The 22004-nt window shown below is 39.9% G+C and overlaps 1 protein-coding gene across 1 annotated transcript in view; it reads left to right on the top strand.

Moving 5' to 3' along the window:
* The first annotated feature begins 7522 nt into the window (after positions 1-7522).
* LOC102042999 (bifunctional heparan sulfate N-deacetylase/N-sulfotransferase 3) overlaps positions 7523-22004 on the top strand; it is a 45820-nt gene continuing 31338 nt past the window's right edge. The window contains exon 1 of the mRNA XM_005430378.2: positions 7523-8669. Coding sequence (XP_005430435.1) covers positions 7689-8669 — 981 coding nt within the window. The 5' untranslated portion in view covers positions 7523-7688. The remainder of the gene's footprint in view (positions 8670-22004) is intronic.

Here is a 22004-nt window from a genome sequence, read left to right as displayed (position 1 = left end):
CCAAAACAAGACTGTGTCAGGATATTCACCCAGTCGAGAAGCTTAATCTGGAAGAAAATCCCTTTCTGTAGAATACTGAGAGGGCAACAGGATTTCAGATGGACTCTCTATTCCAGGGATTAATAACCTCACACATAGTAAGCCCTTGTGACAAGTTCTCTTTTCTACTTCAAGTCTAGCTTATGGACCTTGCACTGTTTGGTAGCCTAGAAGGCAGTAAAATTTGGGGTACTTAGTATGTCATGAGAATAAAAGGGAGAAAAAGAGAAGACAGTAAATAACAATATTCCTGAATTAAGAGCTGTAAATTCTCCTGATATTTGGAAAAGCAACATTCAGGTGACTGTAGCTTTTCTCCTTTAAGTTTTTGCCTTGAGTTCGTACAGAAAGGAAGGTTTGGACAGACAAGCGTCAGTGATGGAGTTAATCCGATGTATTGAACTGTCAGCCATTAGGTGAGCTAACAATCACTGGGCAATTGCGAGGTAAATTAGCTAGATCAAGAGGGCACTTGTAAAATTTATTCATTTTATTTCCCATTTGTGAAAGCTAATGCAGTTCACACAGGGAATCGTAACTCCCTCACCTGCAGTAATGGAGCAGCTCCATCTCCAGAGCGCGAGGGATGCAGGGTGTCAGTGAAAAATACAGTGGGACTAACTGTGTTTAACATAGGGTTAGAAAATTCAATAAAGAAAAGCAGCGAGGCTGCAAACACATTAACTGGCATTCTCTCAAGATTTTAACCCTGCATTGTCTTGACAAAATGTAATTGATCTCACGGAATTTCCGCCCTTGTGTGCTACCTTTAGACCAGCTCAGAAATCGGCCATACCTAAAGCTGCACCTACAGCGAGAGATTTGGCGGGAGGCCGTGAGTTAAACTTCGCCTCAGCGCGACTGCAGCAGGGGCTTCCTAAATTGGTTTTGGAGGAGCGAAAAAAAAATTTAAATTAAAAAAAAAAAAAAAAAAAAAAAAGAAAAAAAAAAAAAAAAAGGGGAGGGGAGGGGAGGGTGTAGCCAGAGGGGTTAGGGCAGAGGGGGGGATGGCACACATCATCTTGCTGATTCTGAATTGGTCATACAAAGCTTTAATAACCATGAAGTAAGCTCTATAAACACCCTTTTTACACACACACACATCCAAAAAGAAAAAAAAGCCAAGATATTCTTATATTTCAACTTCAGGTTTGGATCTTTCTTCCATTTTGTTGTTCCCAATGCACAAACTCTGTTTCGGAGAGCTGAAGGAACCCAAAAGCAACCCAAGGGTCTGACATCCCTTTTTCTGTCCTGCTCAGGAGGAACTGGGTAAATCCAGCCCAAAGTTAGTTTCCCTAAGGATTCTGCTGGCCCATTTTAAATAAGCATCCAGGACCTGAAGGAGAGAGGACATTTTTTATTAGGTACTTCCAGAGCAATCAGGCAGGGGCCCGGCACTGAGGCTCCCGGTGCGGAGGCAGCGTTTGCGGGGTTGTTCTGTGGGGTTTCTTGGGGTTTGGGTTTGTTTTTCTTGTTTCCCGGCGCACTGAGCATCTGCCTGGCGCGGTCCCCGCAGCAGCCCTTCAGTGGCTGGGCTTTTCCCGTTCTCTCTCCTCGCGGAGCTGTTCAGCGGGATGCTGTTGCCCTCTAGTGTTTGCGGGAATTGGTTATGGCTCTGTTGGGGCACAAAATTAGTCAGCCTAGTGCTGTAATTATTCATAACTTCAGGTGGTTATAGCTGCTTGGATTCCCCAAATCCTGTCAAAAATTGATGTGTGCTGCTGCTCCATTCAGCTGTCATGTGCAACCCTCGGGAAATGGCAGAAAACTTACATTATTCAATTCAGTGCGTGATATGCTGGATAATTGCTTCAGGTTTTGGTGCAGTGGGGTTTTCTCTTCCTAATAGAATGGTAAGTGGAAGAAAGAGGGTTTCTCTCACGGTCAGCATCCCCAGTCAGGTGTGTTGGAAGAAATGGTTCTGACCTCTGCCTTATTAACTCTTTACACTTGGCAGTTGTGGGAGAAAAGAGAGGGGAAGTAATGGTATGGGCATGGACCAGATAGTGTGCTGGACATTTATCTCAGAGACCTTGAGCAAATCATTTACTCTTTAGATAGTAATGTTTTTGCAATTGCTGAAAAATAACAGGGTTTATCTCAGAAAAATTGTGCAATGTCAAGAGTTTAAAGATATTTCTGTACAGAGTGTTGTATGAAGGTAAAGAGTAATTTGAAGACTAAACTAAACTTCTGTGCTCTGTTGAAGTCTTTACAACCTTCTTTTAAACTATTTTTAAACGTTGTATATTTAATCTTTATAAATATTTTTCCTTGACAAACTGTAATGCTTGAATCCCTATCCTATAAGGGTCTCTAGTACCGCATTAAGCAATGCAGCATGGAGCTTAGGATACCACAGGTGCAGTAGAAACTACAAACTGCTTACCTGAAGGACTTGAAAAAGAATTTCTATCCATCAGAATTGCTGTGCTGTCTGAACCATTCCCTTTTTTTTCTGACAGCTGTAAGGGAATGTAAACCTTTCATTAATCACACATTCCAGGGTTTGTTATGTGATACTAAAGGGTCTCAAAGACTTCCCTTGACAGCTCATGTCTCATATCACCTTTCTACAAGTTGGAAATGTCTTTTTAATATGCAGTTGTAAGGTCTCATTCTCAGCCTGGATTTACTCATTTGAGCTGTTAATGCTTGAATATTTTAGTCAGTAATGTTGTACGTAGGGGTACTCAGAGGTTACTTTGGTATTTTCATAACTAATTTAAAAATCCGAGCCCTGCTGTTCGCCCCAGATTTGGTTGTGTTCGGTTGTACTTTGCTGCTTCCTACCATATCCTTTGTATATCTTCAGAATACTTCCTGTGAAGTTGTATTTCATAGTGAGTGGCCAGAGCAGACCTTTATGTTCGAAGCAGTTAAGCAGCATTCTAGTCAGTAGAGATTTGAATGTCTGTAGTAATATGCTAAACAATATGCCTGCTTTTTTCTGCTCTTCGTTTAAAGCATTTAAAACTCATCCTTAGTGTAATACATCCCCAGTATGTCACCAGCACTGTGGTAGTGTCCAAGCTGGTAAAGAGCAGAATGAGAATATAGTGATGGGGATTATTAGAAGAAAGTTATTAAAAATATGTCCCCAGATAAATGTAGTGTACCTCAATAATATTGATGACTACTCAGTCCAGAACTTTTTAGTAGTTCTTGATGAAAAGGATTTTTGTTACCCTTTAAGAGTATGTTTTTTACCTTTAAGTATGACCCAACTTTATTGTTTCTAATCAAGGGGTGCAGTAAAAAGTTACCCTAGCATAGGCCTGAGGTAAAGCTAAACCAGAGTTTTCTTACTGGGCTTTGATAAAGTTGATCTGAGAACAATTTCTCACTTATTTATGGATATTTTAGTTGAGCCCATTGCTTTAATCTTGATATTAGGACAGCAAAAAAAAGTTTCTTGTCATTTTAAAAATGACGTTGATACTCATGATTCAACTTTACCAGACATCTTTTAAAATTCTTTTCAGTTCTATGTGCCTGTGCAGTTTCTGGATTGAGAACCTCTGTGAAGAATTTACTAAGCTGCATTCCCAGCTTGTATTGTCTTGTGGAAGAGTTTCCATGAGGGTTATCAGGGGGAAATGATTTACAGAAGCCAAGAATTTGTTTTTATGCTCAGCAGTAAAACAACAAACTAAAGGAAGCTGCAAGTGGTAGGAACTCACTGATGGTGTCCTTTGGGTCTTTGGGGTTCCTCACAGTATTTCTTCTGTCATCAGTGCTACTTTGTTAGTGAATTAAAAAAACCTGAAACAGAACAAGCAGAACAAGTTATAAAGCCCCCAAATCAATCCAAATTGAAGATCTCTATTCAAATGCATCTGTTTCATTCTGGCTGCCTGCAGATGCCTGTAATTGTGACTGCCCAGCAGTATGTTCAGAATAGTAAATCTTCTGCTTAAAATGAGGTGATATTTCTTTCCTGTACCAGCAAGATTTTCACATGAGCTCGTTCTGGGCTGCAGAAACCAGTAGATGCAGTAGATTACAAGAGCATTGAGCCTTGCTGTCTGTGTTCATAACAAAATGCAAAACTTGCTTCCATGACTCAGCTTTCTCTCAGCAAGATCTTCTCCATAGTGAGTCTGTAAGTTAAAAACCAAATTCTGAATATTCAAAGATGCTAATTTTCACCTTAAGGGAGCATTTTAATACTTCCTACTTTGAGCAGTAGAGGTAAAAGGTCCTGGTCTGAATTTTAACACAGTGGCATGAAAATGCAAAATAGGAGATCAAATGCAGGTTCTTTTAAAGCAATAAAGTTCTAGACAAAAAAAAAAAACAGGCAAGTTTTGTTGCTTCAGACCATGAAAAAATACCATATAAATTATTTTATAGGTAAAATTTATTGCAACATCAGCATTACTGAGCTTTGGATTCATATAATATCTGACTCATGTTTTCAAGTGCTTTGAGGTACAGGTGTGACCATATTCCTCTGTCACCGAATTCCACATGACTGTAGAAATCAAAAAGAGCTGACACTGCTGATATTATCTGTGGGTCTTTTTCATGTTTTTTCACCAAAACAATGCTAACAAGCTTGAACTCTTGTGAAGACTTTCTAGACTCTTTCTGGGTTTTTCCTTTAAGCCTTTTTCTTATACTTGGATATTTTTTATTGATGTTGAAACTATCATGACTTCTCCTTTCTTTGGTAAAGTATTGCATTCTTTGGTCATGAAAGTAAGACTCCTCAAGTACTATCCTCTTCTGAAATGCTGCTTCTCACAGCTTACTCGCTGTAGGTATATTGAGGATTACGCTTTTTGTCTGGTTTTACTGTAGGAAATGATAGCAAGCAGGGAGCATCTTCCCTGAAGCCATGTCTAGAGATGTGATAAAGGTCACTGTCACGATCTCCATAGGTCCCTCAGTGTGTGGTGTGGTGCATCCCAAGGATGTCACTGTCGAGGGGGTGCATTGTGAGTTGTTTTAGCATGCTGCTGCAATACAGCACTAGAATATCTGGCAAGGACTATTGCTCAGGGGAAAATGCTGCTGTCCCTCGAGGAAAGCAGCTGTACCTTGTCAAGGCTTTGAGACTGTTGATATTGTAAAATGCATGTTCTCTTTGACATTTTTGTTTTCTTCTTTCTATATTCTTTGGAACTCCTGCCAATCCTTAAGCAAGTGAAAATGACCTAAGCCTCAAGCTGATCCAGGAGAGTGTGCATTTAAGCCTTGTGCCTTGCTCTGTTCCATCCCACTTCCTGACTGCCTCCAGCAGGAAGTGTGCCAAGTCTGGCTGTGTCCTGCTGCCTCGGAGAATTCTTCATTCCTCCCAGTCGAACCTCACATCTGTCTTGGCAGTTCCAGCCACTCCTCCTTACAGCTGCACTCTGTAGCCCCAGGGGGTACCTGCAATTAGGAGCCGAGGATACAATGGCAGGGCTTTTCTTGAAGAAAACACGGGTGTCTGGGCTGGCTCCAGATTTTCCTCTCTAAGGAATGGCATTAGGAACCGTGTCCTTGCTGCAAATGTTTCTTAGGTTGCAACCCTTGTGAAATATCCTGTTCAAACAGCTCTGTCTCATCAGCCCTTCCTTGCTGTGAGCTTAGGTCAGTGTCAATTCTCATTTTTTTTGTATATAGACCAGCCAGATCTGTGGTTATCAAAGAGAAATGGGTGTGTGTACAGCTTTTCTACAGAATGCAGTCAGTGTTAAATTTAGGCACTAAAATTATGTGTTTCTTGGCATTCAGGCAGCTGAATTGGAAATGCAAAATGAAGAGAACCCTTCGTGTGTGTAATGAAAAATCATCTGTCTGGAAATCTCTCTCTGGTGTTAACGCATTCAGGATGGAACTTCTCTTTGTCACCTGACTTGTTACCATGTTAAATAGCTCTGTTATGCCATCCAGACTGATATTCTTGAAGCTAGTGTGTCAAGGATTGGACATTTCAGTTACTAAGAATGTTGAGTTCTTCTGAAGGTACCTTCATACTGTTGCTTGGTCTTTATACATAAGATAAAACCCAGGAAGCTGGAGTTATGTTATTTTAATCTAACACTAATTAGTGAGCCTGGGTGAAAGGCAGGTCTCCTGCCCAAAAGCTTTGAGCAGGACTTTGTGCAGCTGCAGGTAGGGTTCAAGGCTGAATTTAAGGCTTCCCAGAAGAGGAGGGGTTGATAAACAGTTATCTGTGAGTAGAAGGTGAGGAGACTAAAATCTATCCAAAGCAGAATCTATCCAGACAGAAGGAATCTTGCTATGAATCTTAACTATGAATGAGACAGCTCACGTACACTTGCTGTTCATGCTGAATTTTGCAGTTTTGATGAATAGAATGACTTGGAGTTTCTTTTTCTCCTCATATGATTTTTCTCATTTATTATTACTTTATGCTCATCGTGGCACTAGGAAGATCAGTCTTCAGGGTTTAATTAAATTTCTGGACGTTATATAGGTATTGTTAAGTACATAACTTTTTTTAGCCCTTTTGAAAATCTGGAGTGAAAGACCAATTTGCTTACAATGTAGGACAAAAAAAAAAACCCAACCAGGAATGGAAGGATTAACCTCTCAGTTGGGAAATGACCATGTTAATGCCACACCCTACTGTAATCCCATTTCCAAATAGGCCTGGGTGCAAACTACACTGAAGTTACAGTGGCATGTTCTAGATCTTGACACACTTAATATTTTTCAAAATCTGCTTTGAACCTTTGTTTATGCCTTATGATCATTTTTTTATGCTTGTCACACCAGCCAGTTGTTTTACTAGGGAGTTTTGACCGCAGTTGTACTGCTGGCTTGAAAAATTACTCTTTCCTTAAGTACAAGATAGAACATAAGTATATCCTTAGGTGATCTACATGTTAGGTTTAACTTTTGATTTATTACTTTCTCTTCTCAAATTTAAGAGCTTGATTGTTCTATGGGTTTTTTTAATGCAAAGAAATGCTTCTAACAGCTTACAAAACTCCACAGTCCAGAAAAATGCTTTGTTTTCCTCTAATGTTGCAGGAAGCAAGTTTTGCTTAAAAAAATTCCTCTAATAGATATAACATAGAGTGTATCAGTATATGTTTGTACAAGAGTTAAGATGTGCATGTTCTTGGTTCTTTGAAAAACTAATACAAGATAGAATTTGTTTAACCATGTTGCCCCAGCTTTTTACAGGTTATAAATTTTCTTCAATACTTTGGTTGTTAGCAATTCTCTACTTGGAGTTAACTTTTATCTTCAGGTAAAAAGAATTTCTAAAACACTGCAAATACTTTCCTTTTATGTCTTGCTTTTCAGTGCCTCTGCCTGCTTTATTTGATCCTCTGAGTTGAGGAACCTGTGAGATTTAGAGACCTTCAAATGCACATGGCAAGTAGTGGGAGCAGAAAAAAATGTATTATTGCAAAATGTTGAGCTGTTGGTCTCCAAACCTCTGGCTGGCAGTGATTTCTTTGCTCCCCATTAGTTTAAGCAGATGATTCTTCACAAGGTGGTGTCTCATTTAAATCTGATTTTCTTTTGTTCTAGACTGTACCTTCAGTAAAGCTCTCTGGAAGATAGATGTGTGTGCTGCAATGGTGACATAAATATTTCAGAGGACTGGAACAAGTTGTTGAGAATCTGTGTTTGTTTTTCATGCTGCTGTTGAGAGCTGTCTAAGGCAAGTAAACACCATGAGTTTTATCCTGAAACTTCACAGACATTTTCAAAGAACAGTAATTTTGCTGGCCACTTTTTGTATGGTGAGCGTAGTTATTTCTGCCTACTACTTGTATAATGGCTACAAACAGGAAAATGAACTTCCTGAAACCTCTTCAGAAGCGGAATGTGGTGATCCTCAACTGTTGCCATACAAGCTGATGGAGATGAAGACCACGAAGCCTGTTGATCCCCTGAGGACAGACCTTGTAGTGCTGGTGTTTGTGGAAAGCCAGTACTCAGCATTAGGCCAGGATATCGTAACCATTCTGGAATCTAGCAGGTTTCAGTTTCACATTGAGATTGCATCTGGGAAAGGCGACCTCCCAGTGCTTATAGACAAAAACAAAGGCAAGTACGCTCTCATAGTATATGAAAATATTCTTAAGTACGTGAACATGGACTCTTGGAACAGAGGCCTTCTAGATAAGTACTGTATAGAATATGGTGTGGGTGTGATTGGATTTCACAAAGGCAATGAGAACAGCTTGCAGAGCTTTCAGTGGAAGGGTTTTCCTTTCCATGTCCACAGCAATCTGGCTATTAAGGACTGTTGCATTAACCCTCATTCCCCAGTGCTCCATGTGACTAAACCTTCTAAGCTTGAGAAAGGGCCCTTGCTTGGAAATGACTGGGCCGTTTTCCAGATTAATCACACAACTTATCAACCAGTGATATTTGCAAAAGTAAAGACACCAGAAAACCTTTCTCCACCTGCTGCTATAAGTGCTCTCTATGCCACGGTAATTCATGACTTGGGGCTCCACGATGGGATTCAACGAGTCCTTTTCGGCAATAACTTGAATTTTTGGCTGCACAAGCTGATTTTTATAGATGCCATCTCTTTCCTCTCTGGAAAGAAGCTCACACTATCCTTGGATAGGTACATTCTGGTTGACATAGATGATATCTTCGTTGGCAAGGATGGAACAAGGATGAACACCAACGATGTACAGGTAAAGTATGTGCACAAACTAATGGTCATTACAGCAACGTGATTTTTTTAATCTGAAAGTGGATAGTTGTTCATACTTGGAACTTCAGGGCTCCACCCTGGAGCTGTTCATATTTAATGCACATGTTGAGAGTCTTACAAGCAGGCGGTAAATGCAGTGAGCAACAATAAATGTCAGAATAAACTTTGAAGAGTGGACAGGGTTACTGACTGTTTGAAATAGGTTGGGATGTCAGGGGTTGCTTGCAGCATTTCACCTCTCTCATCTCTGTTTAATGGTGCTTGCTTGCAAGGAGGGTTTGTGTTATTCATGGTCTTAAAAGCTCATTCTGTCACTAAATGACTTGACAATTTCCATTGTTATGTTTAGAGTTGTACATTCCTGAAGGTCCTTTTCCATTCTGTTATGCTGTTCAAGTGAGGTGATAGTTGTTGGTCAGTAGCACTAACGTCTTAACGTTATTTCTTCCTGTAAGTATTTCTTCTGTGCTTTTTGTGAGGAGTCCCAAAGCAGGTAGTAGTAGGTCACCTTTCTCACCTCGGTCTAGAAGCTAATAATCTGTATCATACTGATTGTTGCCCTATTTGTGCTAAAAATAAGGGAGAAAGTTTTCTTAGAACTTGGTTAATAGGATGAGGAACTGCAAGAAGGAAAGACTAGGACAGCACCATGTGCAATGGGTTATTTTTGTTTCATTTTTAACCATGTTTTTGGGTTTTTTCAGTGTTAATATATTTGTCAAGCTACAGCAGCTCTGCATACAGTGCTTCCTTAAACAAAAGGCTTGACCCTGCAGTTAAACTTTTAATTTGCTTTAAAATTGCAGCATACACTCTTTTCCAAAACATCCTCTGTAGATGCAATTGGAAATGAGATTTGCATCCTTGTTAAGTGGGTGTTTTCCTTAGGCAAACAAATCAGGTGGGAGAGAACAGAAATCAAGCGTAAGCTTCCTAAATTGTTTTCCGGTGGAGAGCACGATGGCAATGTTTGAATTAGGTGAGGGAGCATGCTTGGAGAGTCTCCTAAATGCAAACTCAGATGGCAGGAAAAGAGTCAGATCTGACAAACTTCAATGGCAGAATGTGTGTTGTTCTCCAGCAGCAACACTTTCTGGTAACAAAGTGAGTGAAATAAGCCTGAATAAATCCATCACTGAGTTGTGCAACAGCAGTTGGAGACAGCATGTTTTGTATTGTTTCTCTTTGTAAGTGACACCTTAGGATTGTCATTTTAAAATAAGTTAGGATATTTAATTGCCAGAGTTACATACCAGAAACAGGAGACTATTGAGACAAATTTGATTACAGCAGATACAGAAGGATAAACCATATTGTTTGGGGAAAATAATTTGCAGTATGTCAGAAAGTAATCTTCCCAAAATAAAACTGTCAAATTAAATAGAAGTAATATCAAAGTGGAAATAACTTTTAAGTAGGATAATTTCTTTTATACAGACTGTGTTCCGAAACAATGGAACCTAAAAAAACTGTTCCCTTCTAATTCTTCATCTACTTGTAGTTAAAATATTGTATTAAACATGTTGTTAGGGCTGTCAGATGCAATGCATCTTCATTACTATTAATATCAAAGGAGTTATCCTCGGTGGCACAATGACATGTGGAAGGAATGAAACAAAATCAATTTGCAGTAGTTAGAAATACGTTATTGTAAAGTGTATTTGCAGATAGATGACATCTCATTAAACAAGGGTTTTACTGAGTTCTGCTGCAGTGACTGTGACGGAGAATTGGGTGCTACTAGTGTGAAAAGAGGTTCTAAATGTAGACTTTGTATCATTTCAGTACTCAAGATTAGCTCATTTCCACCAAGCTTACATTTTAACTACTGGCAATGTAGAATTAAGGCGGATGCCCTTTTGTGATTTAATTTTGTTTGACATATCTCCTTGATAATATTTTCTGGGTATACTCACAGCAGCTAGGGCTGGGAGCTGGAGGAGAGTAAGGTGAGGGTTTCTACCAGTATTCTATTAATGCTAGTCAATCTGAAACTTAAGCAATCTCCCAAGAGCCACAAGATCTCTAGGGTTGGTTCTGGCTGCTTTGTGGATTGGACAGAGTTCAGAAACTGGACGGTTAATGCAGAACCAGTATCAAAACTCAGGTGGTCATCTGCTCTCAACCCCCTGCTCAAGCTGGGTCATGGCCAGGTGCCTTTTGAGTGTCTCCAAGGAGACAGTCTCTCCAAGGAGAGAGATCCTGACTGCATGTAAGATCATGGTTTCAAAGGAGTTTCTTCTTTAGATATCTAAAATAGATTTCCAAAGTGGCCAGAATAATTAATATGTGGGTGCTTAACCCATTAAAGCTTAACTTCCCTCTCCTTTAAAGTATGTGAACTGGAATTAAGTACATGGAAAAATTACTATTATAAGGTTTAGTGGTAATACTTTATCAGTGTTATATATTGAGGTCAGATTAAAAGCAGGCCTTCCAAAATGAGTGTCTTCTGTACCTCTAAAGAGGAGGCAAAGTGGTGCTACTTCAGCTCGAGTACCTATAGTGTCAGGAACACAAGTGTAAAGAGCCCTTCTGAAAATGTTTTACAAACATAGTTTATCAACCTAAATTCTGTTGTAGATGCTTTGTTTTGTTAAACAGCAGATTAAGTTTATTCTAGTTTCACCACAGCTTCTTCATTTACAAACAAAACAAAAAGAACCCCAACAACTTGAAACAGTGGCTCAGATTCTTTGAATAAGTACCTGTTAGAGACTTGCCAGTCTGTGTGTAACATCCAGGCTGATGGAACACATTTCTTCGATGTAAGATAAGGAGTAGCTGTCACTGTACATCAACAATAACCATCCATCCTTATATTTCTGTACTTTATCTCCCTCTGGTAAAACAGAAATAATGGAAGAGAGTGTTTCCATGGTCTAATTGCCTCCCACTTTGAAAATGAGCTTGGTAATAATCAACTCAACATTCATTTTTCAGTGGTTTTTTCTCTCCTATTGTCTGTCAGGCAGGAGGGACCATTAGGCTGTGACAATGTTATATTTTATTTTCCTTGTTTCTTTTAGAAAGACTTAAGAGCCTGTGCAGTGCAAATAATTCATTTAAATGGACATACAGAGAAAAATCTATCTAGATATCCACAGAGTAAGTTTATCTTAATAGACTGTGATTGTCCTGGCTGATAGTCTACTAATTTAATATCTTCTTTTGTTAGAGTTACTCTTGGTGAAATTTTTATTACTATAAAGCATTGAGATTTTTCAAGGGAGAAGCAGATGATAAAAGAGGGGAAATTAAATGTGGGGTTTTTTCTTGATGACAGTTTGTTCCGTGCTGGTGGTCTAGGCCATCCACCTTTCCCTTCATTTCCCCAATATATGCACTTGCTGGAGTTCCTTGAGAGTTAATCAGATTTTTCAAATGAGAAATTAGAACACTGCCAAATTATTTTGTCCTAATAATTAGCTGTTTGAGCTCCTCTTGACTGCCTGGTCCTTTGTGTGCTTTTCAAAAGAGACTGAATTGAAGTCAGGATGGGGATTTCTTCAGGTAAGCCTAACCTTTTTCTATGCCTGTAGTTATTCTTTATAATTGCCAAGGAAAAATCTTCATAATAACCATATCCATTATTGGAATGGGATGGTAGATCCTTATGTATCATTCTGGTTTGGGAGTGCTTGGGCAGTGCATCTGTTAGTGTATATGTGCATGGCAGTGGGCAATACAAGATCAGGCTGCAGTCCCCCAGCATTAACACTGGAGAACTGGAGAAAAGAGCTGTGATAAACATTGTTCTGGTAATGGAGAGGGTTCAGCCAAAAGGAATCAATTCCTAGCCCTTCAGTCTCCATACAGTCTCTCATCTTGCCTGGATGTTAAGGTTCATAAGGCAGACACCTCTAATGGAGCTACTCCTGTAAATTCCCAGAGTAGACATAAACACAGAAAAACAGCTCATCTTCAGGGAGGCTCTGGTTAAGTGAATTGCACCTTAAAAGTATGTGGCTTTGTTTCATAAATTGTTTCCAGAGTGACTGGCATCAAATATAAACATTTGTATTGGGTCGGATCAGTCCTCTTCCATTTTCCATAGCCAGTGCTGTCACTTCTTTATTGCTTTCTTAGTCACATTGGTGGCCTAACCTTTTGTTTAATATAGTTCTGTTTAATAACAGATTTCCCCACTAAGAGCTAATTGTATATTCCCTGTATTAAATTCATCCACATTACTCAGCACCACTTAAATTATTGCAGTTATTTAAAACCCATTAAGCATCTTTTCACCCTCTGCAACATGCATGGAAAGGAACCAGAACTTCCCAAGGCAAAGCAGACCACTTGGCTATAAATTCTAAAAATCTATTCATGTGCTCTTCAGTTTTTCATGCACAGGAATGACCTAAATATTTGCCTTGGAACAGAATGTTCTATATATTGTGTTAAGGCAGAAGGGCTAAAAGGTTCAGGCAGAAAGCCTGAATTGTCAAGACAAAGGATGGTCCCTGTCACAGGAGGAAGTCTAATGCTCTAAGTTAATTGCTTCTTTATCTGTAGGATCACGTAGAAGGTTATCAGAAGAGAAATGACAGATGTGTCATCAAATGTGTCAGCTGCAGAACCACTGAGCCATAAATCTTTCCTTCGGGGATGTTCAAAAAATCTTTTTAATCACATCTTTAAATTTCATAAGAAATTAATGATGATGAACTTTTGTTGTGCTAAATCATTCTGCATTCCCAGTTGGTTAGCTGTAATACCTGTATACCATTGTGGAATGTGTCTGCTGTGTGTTTACATACATTCTTCCTTAATTTGACCTGAAGCTGCTAAGCTATTTCTTACTCACTTGTTGGAAATAGCAGGTAAAAAATGCATTCAGTTTTTCAGAAGTGTCGAGGAGAAGGAAAATTACTGACTGGGGTGTTGCTGTAGCTGTCTGATGCCCTAGCAAGACTGGTTTACTTGAGCATATTGTGTCAGCTGTAGTAGTGTGGAATGTTGTACACTGTGAGACAGTAGAGACTTAGATACCAGAATTTAAATACAATTTTAAAAAAAGTTACAAAAATTGTCTTACATATTTTATGGGCTGCTACCTGCATATAGTACATTCTACCAGTCAGTCACCATAACATCTAACTTCTAAAAGCAGTTTGGTTTATGTGCCAGCCTCTGAGAATTTTAATCTAGTAAGATGGACACAGCTGCTGCTCAATAGAGCCCCAGCTCTTTTTGTTAAAATCATACTGATGTTTGAAGTTAAAAGCATGATAAAAATCCTATCCCAGAGCAAGAGGACTGCAGAGGGGCCACAGGGATGCAGGTGAGCTGGTTCTGCATTGAGTGTGATACATCTGGGGCTGCCAGAGCAATGCTGGTAATTTCTTGTGGGCCTCTTCCTCCTGTTCTGCACCTGTGTGAGCTCGACACCTCCAAATCCATGGAATAAGCTTGGTTCTGATTTTAATTTAGCAGTTTATCCATGGTGGATGATGATAAAAACCGTGCATGCAGTTTTGGTATTGCAGCCTTCATTCCTGTAAATTCAGTGGTTTCCATTAGTTCTGCTTTTGGTGAAATTCTTGTTTGTTTCATCAGGTATTTTGTGTTTGGTTTTCTTTGGAAAATGAATTTCTGTATTTTTTCCCCTCTGTTTAGTTTTGCAGTACTGGAGTAACTGAATCTGATGGAGTTTTTTGTTTGGTTCGGATTTTAATTGTAATGCTCTGACACTGTACATGAAAACCTAAAAATGTTTAATGCAGACCTGAGTCTTGAGACAGCGATACGTCAAGGATTGCACCATGTTCTGCTGTTATAAATTCAGTGTCAGGTAGCTAAGAGAAGAAAAATGCATTTGAGTTGCAGTTTTTTATTGTCAGAGAGACTGCAGAAACTGTTTCTTGGCATGGTAAATCCCATGAGGTCTTTGAGGGCAAAGAGGTTGATTTGCTTCAAGCTCTTGTACCCCAGCACCTGATCTGAGTATTGGTTATACACTCCTTGGTTTCTTCAGGGTAGAACCAAAGTAAGGAAGTCATGGCTTCTGTGGATCTGCTGGGGCTTTCCCAAGTAAGATGTTGTGCAGTGTGGGTTCAGTCATTTGCATCGTTCCAGAAAATCAGAGTAATTTGTTTTCATTTCTAAATTCCTCATATTTCTCTGTGGTGGTGAACACTTTACTATTCTTAGGCTTAATGTGACAATGGTGTCTTCCTGTTCTCAATGGAGTTTTCAGATTCAAGAGCTCTTTTAAATGAAACTTAAGGAATGACACTCACCTGAGATCAAGTGATCTAACTCTGAATACTTGGTAATGCTGTTTCTGGTTTTTCCCTTGACTTATTATGTAGAGATATATTTACTCTTGAGCGTAGGGCTTCCTATGCAAAGAAATCCATAACAAATGCTTTTGTCCACCCAGTGTGCCAGCCTGCACTGAGGTAATTCTTGGCTCACAGCCACATGGTTAACAAGGTCTGTCTTCCTCTGTCTATTTAAAAATACACGCTTTAGGAATGCAGGTGAGTATTTTCATTTTCATGGGCATGATATAAAATGCATGTGATTCTGCATTTTTTGCAGAATGGAGTGCAACTGAGTTCAGCAATTGCAGAACACTCAACATTCTTTGAGTGTTGTCAGCATAACCTAAACTCTGCAGTGGTTGAGTCGATCCATCTGGCCATGGAAACATGAGCTGCTGTCCTGTCAGTCCCTCTCTTTCCTTGGATTGCGAGCTCTGTTGGGCAGAGGCTCTTTTTGTTCAGCAAGCACCTCAATAATACAAACAATAATAATGCATTACAGCTTCCTGCAGAGCTGCACTGATTCAACAGCAGTGTACGAGTGGCTGCTGCAAGATTTATTCTGGGCTTTTTCAGTGACAAGTTAGCCATCCACTTCCTGCTGCTAACAGAACAGAATAAAACTTTCACAGCCAACAAATAAAAACCAAACTGCAGACAGATCTAGAAATCAAAGCCATTAAGTGTAAAACATGATAGCAAAAGTGAGCCTTCCTCCATGCTGCTCTTCAGTCACATCAGGGGGCACAGTCTGGCGAGAAGACAAAAACAAGAGTGGAAGTCCTAATCCAGTGGGACTCCTAATTCATTTGTTTCCTTCACAGTACAGCAGTATGGGAAGTGGCCTTGCTTCTCCTGTTCAGCCTGGAAGGTCAGTGCAGTGACATGACTGATTCTAGGTGACCATGCTTACAAAACCATGTGAAGGAAAAGCAGTTGCTTGCCAGTTTATGTGTAGCTCCTCATGGAATAGCAATTCCCTATCTATTTGCAATTCCAGTTTATTTTCTGTGCACAGACCATAAAAACTTTATGACCAATTTTTAGAAGTAGTTACTCTTTAGGAGATTCCTTCTTTCACTTTCCAGTCCTGGAGATGAATTACTGTTGCTCCTTAAAGTGTAGCTTCATATCTGAGATAAGTAATAAATTAAATTTAAAACCCCTTTATATTGCCAAAATTATACTGCAGTCCATTTGAAAATAGAAACAGTGGTGAGGACAAATAAAAAAAGCCTGTGACTGTGCAGAAGAATACTCCCCAAATGCATTCCAACACAGGTCAGTAAATCCCCATGACAAAGGCTCTCCAGAGGAGACAGGTTTGATTTGTTTAGAAACACTGGTTGCATTTTTGTGGGACTGATAAGCCACAACTCTTCCTCAAGCTCCCATTTACTTGCCTTTTAGTGTTAGCAATCCTAGGAATAAGCCAAGTGTCTCTTGTCCATTTTAAAGTGGACTTGGACTAAACATACCTCAGAGTTGTCTTCAATAGAGTGCTAATGGCACTCAAAAGGAGGCTGAAAATCGATCTTGCATTTCTGTAAAAAATGTTATTTTATGCTGCAAGATGTTCCTCTTATCCCTTGTCCTTTCCCACTGCCATTGTTAAAGGTAATAGAAATGTTGAAAATGGTAATCCTGAGACTCTCCTAAAACGAGATGAATACTAAAATATATCTAAGTTTGTAATGTAAGCTGAATTTAAATTCAAACAGACTATGAAAAATATTTTACGTTAGTGAAGTACTTCATCTTACTGACTGAGATTTCTAGCAAGATTGTGCTCAGTTCTTCACTACTGGATTAGAAATATTTGGAGAGTGCTTAGAGACCAGAATAGTCAGGAAACATCTGAGCAAAAAAATGAAAAAATAAAGGCTAAAGAATGCAGTAAGTAACGATGACCAAAGCAGAAAGCAATAGGCTGCAGATGTCTGCAGGGTATAAACAGTGAGGATGGATAAAAATATTTAATGTAAGGTACAGAGATATTTAAGTGTAGGCTGAATAGCCAATAAAAGCAGCAGAATAGAGGCTAATATCCAAAAGAAAGTTGAATGATTATGTAAGTCTTGAAAAATTAGATTTGGCAAAAGAGTATGAAATATGCTATTGCAAGGAATATAATATTGGCAGGGGATTTGTATTAAGATATGTTCTCAGTCTCATGCAGTAAATCAAATGCAGAGCTCAGCTGGATTCCTGTGTGTTGGTTTGAGGCTGCAAGTGTAGACTTTGCCAGCTGGGATGTTTATCTAGGCACATCTAGCTTTTGTAATCTTGTCTTTTAGGAATGAGCACTCATGAAAACAGGTAAGGTGTGCATTAACACTTCTAACAAAATCATCGCCCCCTTTTTCACAGACGTCTTGGGATTTTCTGCAGTTACATGCTTTAGACTTGGTACTATGTGGGAGCCAATGAAATTGTCAAAGTTCTTATTAACTTGAAATAAGTTTTTATGTTATTTCTTTGTTGGCTGCATATAATCGTGAAAGTATGGCTTGAGAAAAGAGATGTATTTGTTACTTTGTGGAAACTTTCTCTTGGGTTTTTTTTTTTTGTAATTTCTTTGATACCAATGCTGATGTAGCTGGGGAATTTCATTCAACAGCTTTAGAACTACTCATAAAGAGAAGGAGAAAACTATAAATTGTGACCCTTGGCTGGTGAGCAAGCTGAACATTGAATTCCCATCTGTATCTTACCTGGCGCTTCAGACAGAGTGAGAAAATGAAAATTTTTTTGTTAAAGATTGGTTTTTTCTGTCAGTAAAGATGAAACATAGAAAAAGAGCTTTTGGTTTTTCTTAGCTCACCTGAAACATAGGGACAGAGGTAGATAGCTATTTTTATTCAGAAAGAGTATTAGAAGCAGAGGAATCTTTTTGGCTCTGTTAGGAAAAAAAGAACATCTAAGAAGCATTTGTGAATGAACTGTGACATCCATGCATTGCCCAGCACGTGGAATGATCTTTATTTAATATGCCAGTAATGTGGTAATTTTGTTGTGCTTTGCTAAGCAAGGAGAGCCACCAGTTTATTTTGGTTTTTCTCTAGATTACAGGGTTTGAGTTTTCATTGATTTACACTCTTTGTTCTCTAGTATGTAGAACTCAGCATTAACACAAATGCTGTGTTTTAGTCTTACCTGGGGGAGAAAGTATCAGCTGAGAGGTGAACAAACCCCACGGTGTTTCTCTTTGCTTGGTGTCAGCATTTTAGACATAGCTTGCAGTCTCCAATACTTCTTCCAAGGTACCTAAATAGCAGCTTGTTGTACCTTGGTTTGTGGAGTTGAGTTCTTCTGTAGTCATATGACAGGTTTATATTTTAAGTGTGGCCATTGTTACTCTGTGGGGAAAAAAGTGTCAAAATTTAGATGCTTTGAATTCTATGTGCATTGGAAAAATAGGTAAATTTCACTCACTCTTGAGCTCTGATTGTTTACATAATGATATAGACCAGACTTTGCAATCTTTTTTATGTAATACTGTGCTGAGCAGGAAGCACAGCCTGTAGGCCTTTTGGGATAAGTGAGTCCTAGTTTGTCCAGGCTCAGGCTTTGAGGTCCGGAGAATATTGGCACTGAAGATAAAAGTAAGGCTGAGGTTTTTCCAGAAGGCCATATTCATACTCTCTTGGATTTGATATATGTAACACTGACGCTACATTTTTACTTTCATTACCTAAAGAAATGAATTTTGTTTTTTTTTATTTCGCAGTCTGCCTCTGTTAGTCCAGGAATTAAATTGAAAGAGAGTAGATTTATATCAGACATCAGGAAGGAGAGATTTTTACAGTGAGGGTGGTGAGGCCTTGGCACAGGTTGCCAAGAGAAGCTGTGGTGTCCCCACCCCTTAAGTGTCCAAGGCCAGGTTGGATGGGGCTTAGAGCAACCTGGGATGGTGGAAGGTGTCCCTGCCCTTGGCAGGGGGTTGGAGTGAGGTTACTGTTCCTTTCTTATCTGGATAGGATGGGAAGGGAAAGGGAAAGGGGTGCTTTGGAGACCTGACGTGGAGAGCAGGTCCTAGGCAGCAGCATGAAAGGAGCTGCAGGCTATTGCACCTTGGGAATAGCAGTTTTGGAATCAAATTTGTGATAAACTGTATTTTACAGAACATCACCTTTTGTACACCAGCCATGGTGTGTAGGTAGGCCTGAAACTGCACCTCTAAGATGTCGGCGCTTTGGGCAGAGTGAGGTGGCCACTGACAGACTTGTCAGAGCAGAGCTGGTGCAGTGCCCCAGCTGCAGCTGCTTGTGCATCAGCTGAGCCCCGAGCTCTCTGCTGCTCAGAGATTACGCCTTGATCTTCTTCCAGAGCTGAGCCTTGCAGGTGTTTCCAGCTACTCACTGCCAGTGGCAGGGTGAGAGGGCCCACTCAGGGATTGGGATGTGCTGCAGCCCTCCTTGTCCTGCAGCCAGATCTGCCTGCTGGGCCTGCTGCCTGCAGCAGGAGCTACAGCTGGAGCTGGCCTGTGAGGGAGCATTAAATAAGGAGCAAATGTGCTGTTGATAATGAATGTAGAGCTGGGAGCTCAGATCACAACCTCTGTCCTTTCTGAGCTGGGTGACTATAAAATACATGCCCAGTTGGACGGAAACAGCCGTGGCAGTGTTTTATCTGTGACAGAACACTGTGCACCCTTGCAGACAGGATGTGAAGCTGCAGAAGCGTGGGTTGGCTAATGAGGGGTGCAGAGGTGTAATGCCTTACATTTCCTGGGAGCCAGACAAATGTCAACACAAATCAATGAACAACCCTTAGAATTTATCTGCTGCCGGTGGGGTGCAATGGAGACAAGGCAGACTAAGCAGGCAGAGCAGAGTGGCCCAGAAGTGACCTGGAACAGCATCTGAGGGATGGTCTGTCGTGCTCGGGGCTGAGGCAGCTCTGGGGCTGTGTGTGACTGCAGCTCAGCTACCAGAGTGCTTCCACTGGGGCTCACAGACCTCACATTGCCTCTGTACTGACCATCGCTGCATCGCTAGAACTTAAAAATACCAAGAGATTCTAAATGCATTTTAGAGACACTTGGGTTTTGTTCTTAGTTCTTTTATACTCTGAGAACTTGCCTCTTAATACTTGGTGTTACATAAGCAGGTCAAGTATTAGGTAAAAATGCAGCTAGCAAGGTTTCTATTGAAAACTATCTGACCAAAATCCGCAGGAAAATAGGTAGCTGTAGGATGTTTTATTAGTTCTGTTTCAACTCAGCTGGGGGTTTTTTTTTGACCTTTAATTAAAAGAAATGCAGGATTTTATTTCTACTAACTGCAAAATAACGAGATCGTTTAGCTGTTTAGTAACGGTAACCTCTTTCATCTAAGTACAGTGTAATTAACTGCTAATAAAGCCAAAGTTCAGACCGAACCCTGAAAACAGCATGCTAATTAAGTGGCTTTATTAAATGCTATTGGTGCCAAGTATTTATAACCTTCAAGTTACCTTGCAGTAATTAGCTTAATTCTCATTAGCTGGTACCTCAGCCTCCAAGAAGTGAGAAGTTGGTGAAGGAAGTTAGAAATGTTTCTTAAATCTCTTGGTCGTTCAAATGATTTTCGTAGATGAAAGAGACTAATTACTTGAAAATACATAATTGCACTATCATCAAGATCATTATTGTGTGGGATAAAAAAAACAACTCTAAAGGAAGGCCTGGTGACATTTAAAACAGTGTATCCTGATGAGAAAACTTTTTATTGAACGCATTTGAGCAACATTTTCCAAAGTGACTCTTTATATTTTAAGGATCCTTCGCTGGACGCATAAGTTTGGACCCTAAGGTGAAGTAGTGGCTCCTTAATTTTTTTCTTCTATTGGACAGTAAAAACCAATGCTGATGTACCTTAGGGGGCACATAATTGGGCTGCAGGCTGATACTTTATTGACACTTAGAGGGAAAATTGCGATGCCTGTTCTCTGCCAGCAAAACACTTTGCAGAAAAAGCCAAAGGTTTTGTTTTTTCTCTTGCTCTTTCTGTAGTGTCAGCTCTGCTAAGAGAGTGCACAAAGACAAATGAAGCTTTCTTGTCCTTTTGTCTGAAGGATAGATAAAATGTTTTTTTCAGGTACATCCCTATACCCAAAGCAATTATTCTTTCTTCCACATAGATTAAATGTTTATGGTAATGGGTGTCAAATTGCTAATCTTGGCAATCCAGAAAGAGTAGTCATTGCATTTTAATGATGTGCCAAAATACATAATTTATCATGAAGGAATCGTTTTTCCTCGGAAGCAAAACAGACCAATAAAATCCTGATTCCCAGACACTTGGGCTGGACCGTCACTGTGGCTGTCTTCTGTTGCTGCTTGTCGTGCTGCTTCCCAGCAGCCCAGGTTCTGCAGGAGGGGGAGGTTGAGGGAGGCAGGTGCTGTGCCAGTACCTGAGCAGCAGCTTCTGCTGCAGCACTCCCAGAGCTGCAGGAAAAGGCAAAGTGATGTCCCAAAAAGTGCAGAGTAAAAGGACATCGCATCAGTTACATACACCTCATTAAACTTCTCTACACCAAGAGCTCCGCTCAGAAAATGGCTGTATTTCAGGTTCTTCCCTCTCTTGCAGGGGTTACAAAAGAAATTCAATATGGAAAAATTAAAGCTACTTCTGAATAAGAGCTCCCCTAGAGGGGCTTGCTCTGCTTAACTCAGGTGCTTTCACATTACACTTCCTATTAATTTGTCCTTCCTTTTCAGAAGGTCCTTGCCTTTATTGAAGAGCCAACACAACATTAGAAATTTTACTCAAATGCAAAATAGTTCCTAATTTAATGGCTCCTTTGATGGTATTTTCAGACAGTAAAACAGTTAAGCAAGCAAGCGTTGAGAGATGAGATCCGTTTCCCAAAAAAAGGAGGAGGAAAAAGGCTTTCTGGAAAATGATGAAGCTGCCCTTGCATTTGTTGCTGACATAAAAGCCTGTACTGAATGTGAAGTGTAAGATGTTAATGCTGCAGCACTGTGAGGCTCTCCCTGTCTGCTTGCCAATTTAGTTGAAATGTACGTGATTACGAGTAGAATTACCAGCATATTGAAC

This window comes from Geospiza fortis, unplaced genomic scaffold (assembly GCF_000277835.1).
Source record: "Geospiza fortis unplaced genomic scaffold, GeoFor_1.0 scaffold1425, whole genome shotgun sequence".
Taxonomy (NCBI): domain Eukaryota; kingdom Metazoa; phylum Chordata; class Aves; order Passeriformes; family Thraupidae; genus Geospiza; species Geospiza fortis.
This window is presented reverse-complemented; position numbering and strand designations above follow the sequence as displayed.